Raw genomic sequence first — 8,375 nt, 5'->3', positions numbered from 1 at the left:
GACTCTGTCTCATTCCAGGTGAATTATCTTGTCAAGTTACTTGGTGTGCCATTGAGATTCTTTTTCCCCATCTCTAAGTTGGAGAGAGAGTATCAGATGCCAGCAAGTTGGGAGGTTGATAATTAAAAATGAGGAGATCCCTTGCTGGAGCCTGATAGTGGGACGCTTTTGTCCTTGGAATGGACACTGCCACCTGCCACGTAGGCGGTGACCACAGCAGCCTGTCCAGCCTTCCACTGAGGCAGGCGTGACTCTCTTTTCTCAGAATGTGAAGAGTACAAGGACATCATAGACTCTGTGCTGAGGGATGATGGGCAGTTCATAGAGGAGAAGCTGACAGAGAAGTTCAGGCAAGCTGAGGACGACCTCAGGTGAGCAGATGCCGTGGGGACAGGCAGGTGGGCAGGGCTCTGATCTCCGAAGGGCAGCAGTTCAGCTGGGAGAACCAGGAGACAAGCTGGGCCAGGAGCAGGACAGGCATTGACATGGCAGGCACATTTCACACCGACACTCATTAAGCAGAACAGTAATCTTAGCAGGTTATGGCTGCTACTGTTTCTGAGCTTTGTTTACTCTTTCTATAACAACTAATCATTGAGTCAAAATTTGCACATCCAAAATTAATTAAAAGAAAGTGAACCACCCAGCAGCATTTAGTACAATCTATCCCACTGACCCCTAGAGTCACCTCCTGGCTGACTGCAGCAACTCATTCGTTCAGTCAGAACTGCCTTCTTGGCCTGTCATTCTTTTCTTCTTTCATCTTTACAATTCACCCCATCTGCACCTGGCCACATTTCTGTGCATGGCTCTGTTCCAGTCACTGCCCGATGCACTATGTGAATTTTCACATAGAAATGTCCATGACTAAAGTCAGGAACTGAAAGGATATCCTTAGAACCGATTTGGGAAGACACTGACTTTTGTTTACAGAAGAAAAAAATGAATGGAACATCATAGAGGAACTCACAGGAGCTCCCTCTGATACAGGGAAGCCTCCAAGGTTGAAGCACTTCTCCTGTCTTGGCCTCCCAAGTAGATGGGACTACAGGTGTGCAACACCATGCCTGGCTAATTTTTGTATTTTTAGTAGAGACAGGGTTTCAGCATGTTGGCCAGGCTGGGTTTGACCACTGATCTCGGGTTCTGCCCACCTCAGCATCTCAAAGTGCTCAGATCACAGCCATTGGGTCACCATGCCCTGCTTTTAAAAATAAATGAATATTTATTTATTATTATATTATATATACATAATATGGCAGCCATGGTCTGTTGCAGAGAGGAGGATTTCCTGTTCCCTCTTAAACGGAATCTCTCCTTTGCTTTCTGGGACTGCTACCTTATGCCTCCTGTCAAAACCATTTGGGAATTCCTGGAGGTCAATCCCTCTTGGTTTAACCTTTGTCATCTCTAAATATATAGATATGGATATGGTATAGACGTATACATACAGACACACGCACACACAGACGCACACACACACACACTACTCTGGACCACAGGCATTTTCCCAAACATGTTGTGACTTTCTGCTTGGGGGGCTCCTTGAGGACATTCTCACATAATCCACCATTGCAGTATTAGAACTGATCACTCATCCCTTTCCGTTATTAAACCTTCTCTGCTATCTCACCGTAGGCAATATAAAGCCCTGGTTCACTCTCAGGCAAAGGAGCTGACCGAGTTACGGGAGAAGTTACGGCAAGGGAGAGATGCCTCCCGCTCACTGAATCAGCATTTCAAGGCGCTCCTCACTCCTGACCACCATGACAAGTCCCAGAGTCAGGACCTCCGAGTGCAGCTGGCTAAGCGGCACAGGCTGGCAGAGCGTTATGTCAACAAGCTCAGCCCAGGTAAGGTGGGCACAGGCCCTGATGACACACAGCCCGAGGCTTATGAAAGTCCCCAGACCACCACACCTCCACAATGATAGTTTTATTTCTTTCCACTAAAAATTCCCAACCATGACATGACCAGGACTTCCTGGGCAAAAACTGAGATGGAAAACCCATGGGGTTGGAGGTCACAGGATTGCAAATGTCTCCTCATTTCTTGCTGGAACGTGGTCTTTGGGGCAAGAGGCAGCATCCATGCAGTTTCATAGGACAGGAAGGAGGCCGTGGCAGGAGGCAGCTTGTTAGAGTCAAACGAGCCCTGGACTAAGAATGAAGTTTCCAGGCCCTATCTTCAGCAGTGTCTTTAGCAACTGTGGGGAACCGATTAATTTATCCTTCCTGAGTTCCTGTCTCTACATCTGTAAAGGCAGACAAGTTGTATCTGGCATTCAAATGTGGGAACGCTTACAACTATATTTCACGATGAGATAAAGCCCCTGTCTGTGTGGTGTTGGAGAAGGCACTTGGTGTGGGAGCATTTGGTGGTAGGAAGCAGTGTATTTGAAGCACTCCACATGGAGAGTGTGTTCCCGGATAAGACAGCTGAAGCCTCCTGGAGGGCCCAGAAAGTCCCCGATGTGTACAGCACTGTGGGAGAAGTAAGTTTGCCCTGTCGTTAAGAGAAAGATACAGGTTTTAATGTAAGCTGTGACAGGACACAGAGCCAGTGCCCGGGTATCAGAAGTGAGGCAGGATTGGGGAGACAGCTGCTGAAACTTAGAGAGAGGCTGGGCAAGACTCCAGTAATATGGGGAGCAAGATGTCCTTTCACTATTTGGCCACATCTTGATGGTGACCCTCCGGATCAGAAACACATTGCCTCATGGATCAGGAAAACCTGTCAGGTTAAAGATAAAATATGAGAGTTTTCAGTACAATGCAGACCCATATATGCATGTTCGTGTCTCAGTACACATAGGGCTGACTGTGATTCCAGTGGGTGAAGTGGGAAATATCTGAATAGATGCTTCTGTAGTTCCAGAAAGTGATGAAGAGGAGGATGAAGATGGGACAGATGAGGAGGTCGAGAAAATATGGGAATCAGCTGCCCTGAGGTAACACTAAAAATTCAGGAGCGGGTAATGGGTGGTGAAACATGGAAAAGGTCTCAGAAAGAACATAAGGGAGGTGAGGGTAGTCACAGATTCCAGATGCAGGATACAGACAGCTGCACAGTGCACTGATTTCACAGGGTCACCAACGAGGAAATAGCCTCGTTAACATGCTTGTCCTTAGCACGACCCTCGATGACCTCACTAACGCTAGGGACTTCCTGCACACACAGACGAGACCTGTCGTCACCTGTAGTGAAGCCAGGATGAGATGCAAAGTCGCTTTCTACATGGTTGTCTTTAGGCTCTTGTTAGGGAAGATAAACAGCAAAGAGGCAAGAAGCAGAGGAATTAGGAAGAATCTAGCCAAGTTAAACACCAAGAAAAGTACCTGGAAAAATGTATATTTCATGTCACAATGTGAAAATGTAAAAAAATCTAGAAGGCACACCATCTCCGGAGTCTACCGTGGCTCAGACACCTGTATTTCCTTGGCCACAATATGTGAAATACAACCCAGCTTAGACACACGGCGTAGCAGCTCTCTTTGGTTCTGTGTGTGTGCTGTGAAGACTGTCCCATACAGAAGCAGCTGAGTCTCTGTCTTCCTCAGCTCCTGTCTGTCCAGTGCAATGAACACCAGCTGCTCTCTTCCTGTCTGGTTCAGATGGAAGCCATGCTCTGTTGCAGAGAGAGGAGGGTTACCAGTTCCCTCTTAAATGGAAACCCCCTTTGCTTCCTGGGACCACTACCTTATGCCTCCCGTCAAAACCAGCTGGGAATTCCTGGGGTCCAATCCTTCGTGGTTTAACCTTTGTCATCTCAAAATATATAGATATAGATATAGATATGCTGAAGATACACACACACATACACACACACACACACACACACACACACACACACACACAAACACAGACATACAAACATACATCTGGACTACAGGCATTTCCCCAAAAATGTTGTGACCTTCTGCTTGGAGGGCTCCTTCAGGACATTCTCACATAAACCTCCGTTGCAGTAATGAACTGATCACTCATCCCTTTCCATTATTAAACCTTCCCTGCTATCTCACCGTAGGCAATATAAAGCCCTGGTTCACTGTCAGGCAAAGGAGTTGACCCAGTTACGGGAGAAGTTACAGGAAGTGAGAGATGTGCCCCACTCACTGAATCAGCATTTCATGGCCCTCCTCACTCCTGATGACCGTGACACGCCCCAGGGTCAGGACCTCCGAGTGCAGCTGGCTAAGCGGCACAGGCTGGCAGAGCGTTATGTCAACAAGCTCAGCCCAGGTGAGGTGGGCACAGGCCCTGATGACACACAGCCCCAGGCTTATGAAAGTCCCCACACCTCCACACCCGCACAATGATAGTTTTATTTCTTTCCACTAAAAATTCCTAGCCATGACATGACCAGGACTTCCTGGGCAAAAACTGAGATGGAAAACCCATGGGGTTGGAGGTCACAGGATTGCAAATGTCTCCTCATTTCTTGCTGGAACGTGGTCTTTGGGGCAAGAGGCAGCATCCGTCCAGTTTTAAAGGACAGGAAGGATGATGTGACAGGAGGTAGCTTGTTAGAGTGAAAAGAGCCCTGGGCTAAGAATGAGGTTTCCAGGCTCTATCTTCAGCAGTGTCTTTAGCAACTGCGGGGAACCGATTAATTTATCTTTCCTGAGTTCTTGTCTCTACAACTGCAAAGGCAGACAAATTGTCTCTTGCATTCAAATGCGGGAACACTTCTGAGTCTATTTCACCGTGAGATAAAGCCCCTGTCTGTCTGGTGTTGGAGAAGGCACTTGACATGCGGGCATTTGGTGGTAGGAAGCCATTTTTTGAAGATCTCCATGTGGAGAGTGTGTCTTGGAGGTCCCACAAAGTCCCCGATGTGTACAGTACTGTGGGACAAGTTAGTTTGTCCTGTCTTTAAGAGAAAGATACAGGTTTTAATGTAAGCTGTAACAGGACACAGAGCGTGGGCCTGGATATTAGAAATGAGGCAGGATTGGAGAGTCAGCTGCTGAAGCTTAGAGAGAGGGTGGGTAAGTCTCCAGTAACATGGGGAGCAAGATGTCTTTTCACTATTTGGCCACATCTTGATGGTGACCCTCCGGATCAGAAACAATTTGCCTCATGGATCAGGAAACCTGTCAGGTTAAAGATAGAACATGAGAGTTTTCAGTACAATGCAGACCCATATATGCATGATCGTGTCTCAGTTCACATAGCGCTGAGTGTGATGGCGGTGGGCGAAGTGGGAAATATCTGAATAGATGCTTCTGTAGTTCCAGAAAGTGATGAAGAGGAGGATGAAGATGGGACAGATGAGGAGATCGGGAAAGTACAGGAATCAGCTGCCCCCAGGTAACACTGAATAATCAGGAGCGGGTATTGAGTGATGAAATATGGAAAAGGTCTCAGAAAGAACATAAGGGAGGTGAGGGTAGTCACAGATTCCAGATGCAGGACACAGACAGCTGCAGAGTGCACTGATTTCAGGCACTCACCAACAAGGAAATAGCCTCTTAACATGCTTGTCCATTGTCTTCATGGTACCTGTAAGCACCACCCTCGATGACGTCACTAGCCCTAGGGACTTGCTGCACACAGCTAGAATGCCTGTTGTCCCCTGTAGTGAAAGCCAGGATGAGATGCAAAGTCACTTTCTCCTTGGTTGTCTTTAGGCTCTTGTTAGGGGAGATAAACAGCAAAGAGGCAAGAAGCAGAGGAATTGGGAATCATCTAGCAAAGTTAAACACGAAGAAAAGTACTTGGAAAAATGTACATTTCATGCCACAATGTGAAAATTTAAAAAAATCTAGAAGGCGCACCATTTCCAGGGTCTACCATGGCTCAGACACCTGTATTTCCTTGGGCACAGTATGTTAAATACAACCCGGCTTAGACACACGGTGTGGCAGCTGTCTTTGGTTCTGTGTGTGTGCTGTGAAGACTGTCCCATACAGAAGAAGCTGAGTCTCTGTCTTCCTCAGCTCCTATCTGTCCAGTGGAATGAACACCAGCTGCTCTCTTCCTGTTCGTTCCCATGGCAGCCATGCTGTGTTGCAGAGAGAGGAGGATTGCCTGTTCCCTCTTAAACGGAACCTCCCCTTTGCTTTCTGGGACCACTACCTTATGCCTCCCGTCAAAACCAGCTGGGAACTCCTGGGGTCCAATCCCTCGTGGTTTAATCTTTGTCATCTCTATCCTACCTGGCTCATCAGGGAGGCGCAGAACGCTGAGGAAAACGAAGTCCCTCAGGACTCACTGGAGGAATGCGCTGACCTTTGTTCAAACAGCGACGGCCCTTCTGACTCCAACCAGCCTCACAGGAGCGCCGAAGTCACATTTGAGGAAGACAAAGTCGTCTCTGCTCTGGCTGTAGACAGTGACAGCTCTCAGGATGAATGGGAGGATGCTCTATGCATTCTCCCAGGTAGGCTCCATACTCTTTGTCCCTCGTACCTCTGTCTAGGCTGAGGAAGATCAGTTCTGAGCATAGGCTGTATACACACACATTGGTTTGGATCAGAAAGCGGGATGGAGCTGGGGGCAGTGGCTCACACGTGTAATTTCAGCACTTTGGGAGGCCCAGGTGGGTGGATCACAGGAGTTCGGCAGTTCAAGGTTCGTTTGGGAAATGTGGTGAAATCCACCTTTTCAAAGAATACGAAAAGTTACCCAGGCACGGTGATGCCTATAGTCCCTACTACTCGGGAGCCTGAGGTCGGAGAGTCATCTAAGCACAGGAAGTTGAGGTTGCACTGAGTCATGACTGCATCACTACACTCCACCCTGGGTGACAGAGAGGGACTCTGTCTAAAAAAAAGGAGAAAGGAAAAAGGAAGGAAGGAGGGAAGGAAGGGAGGGAGAGAGGGAATGAGGGAGGGAGGACTAGGATGGAATATTTAATACAGATATCAGTGGGCCCAATGGCTTTCCATTTCTCCCTGGACCCAGTATCAGCTTACTGGACCACAGCCAGGTGTGACAAATTCATAGCCACCTTTGTACAGGAGGTGTACAGGAGGTATCTGTCAGCCTTCTAGCCCAGTTTCTATGTCTCTTGTCACCTGTAATGATGTCGTCATGTCCCTGCACACTGTCCATGGAGTTTCTATGCTTGTGGATGGCCACTCACAGCCTTGTCTACGTATGTGGAGATGACGTTTTCCTAGTTTCACTCTTCTTGGCCTCAGTCTTGGTCTCCTTTAAGTCAGCTTGTCTTAGCTATGCAGTCACCTTGACACCAGGACAAATATAAATATAAATTTAACATTTCATCGAGGAGGATATATGATGAGGTAAATCAATATTGCAGCAACATTCTGGTGAGTAGTTAGGGTCAGTTTTGAAGATGATGGGGACAAAGTTTTCTTTAATTGTTTGCACGGACTTAGGTCAGAGGATATGTGACTATGATCTATCAGATGAGGGAGATTCTGTCCCATGGGTCTGGAAAGCAGGCTGAGCTACTTCTGATGAGACTTGATCTAGAGAGCATTAGAACCTGCCTGTCAGAATATCATTTTTTCCACTGAGGATATTTATGTCCCTGTGCTGTGACTGGACACTGATTTAGTCCTGTGTGAAGTGTGACTTGCTGACTGTGACCTGCTCTTCTGAATTTGTTTCCAGGAAATCAAAGTGATCATGAGGAAGAGGAAGGGAAAGCCCCAGTGCCCGCCAGGTAACTGGATTTGTGGGGTGTTAGCTAAAAGTGGCACGTGGAGACCGGGGATCCTGGGAAAATAGGAGAGAAAGTGATGACTAGAACTGTCTTACCCATTCATCCAACTGCAGATTACCCCTTTTACAATGTTGTCTTCTTTACTGTGGTACTTGAATAGGTTTTAATTTCTTCATCCTTTGCAAACATCGGAACTGACAGTCAGTTGAGCTAGGTGAACTGACCACACTCAGGATTTCCTGATCTCACCTGTTGTCTGCCTCTTTGGCATTTCCATGTTTGCAAGTATTTGCTAGCAGGAAAGTGAATGAAAACAACTCATGTCATGCTCACAGGTTTGAGAACAAGTGAGGTTGGGGATACAGGAACCCTTTCTGTGAAGATTCAAGAACCTGTATTCATTTAGCCTCTGATGCTAATTTCAACAAAATGTGTGTCAAAGTGCTGAATGCACTGTGTCCTGGCAGTTTCCCACAGGGATCCCTCCAGCTGTTCCTCCCCAGCTCATTGTCTGCCCAGTGCACTGAGCACCTGCCGCTCTGTCTCCTGCTCGACACAGGGAAGGACGGTTGTGTCTCTCTGAGTGGACTGTACTTGCCTTCCTCTGGCCTCTCCTGTGGTCCTCCCTATAGAACCAGGTGAGCACAGTGGCTTTGGTCCTGTCTGCTGATTATCTTCTGTCTTCTTCACCCCAGGCTGACCCAGGAGCTACTAGAGTGGAAGGAGCAGGAAGCCC

The 8,375-nt window shown here is 47.6% G+C and overlaps 1 protein-coding gene across 1 annotated transcript; it reads left to right on the top strand.

The window, feature by feature from the left end:
• Window positions 1–265: 265 nt before the first annotated feature.
• Window positions 266–7,751, top strand: LOC116547390 (putative neuroblastoma breakpoint family member 5; the record flags this gene model as incomplete). The annotated part of the gene is made up of 5 exons (XM_032273361.1): window positions 266–371; window positions 1,639–1,853; window positions 5,235–5,313; window positions 6,174–6,385; window positions 7,588–7,751. Coding segments are annotated over 5 exons (668 nt in total), but the record flags the coding sequence as incomplete, so codon positions are not given.
• Between the last annotated feature and the right edge of the window lie 624 nt (window positions 7,752–8,375).

Source organism: Sapajus apella, unplaced genomic scaffold (genome assembly GCF_009761245.1).
Source record: "Sapajus apella isolate SASKATOON/1434 unplaced genomic scaffold, GSC_monkey_1.0 scaffold2913, whole genome shotgun sequence".
In the NCBI taxonomy this organism is placed as follows: Eukaryota; Metazoa; Chordata; class Mammalia; order Primates; family Cebidae; genus Sapajus; species Sapajus apella.
The sequence above is the reverse complement of the archived record's forward strand: the minus strand, read 5'-3'. Positions and strand labels throughout refer to the sequence as shown.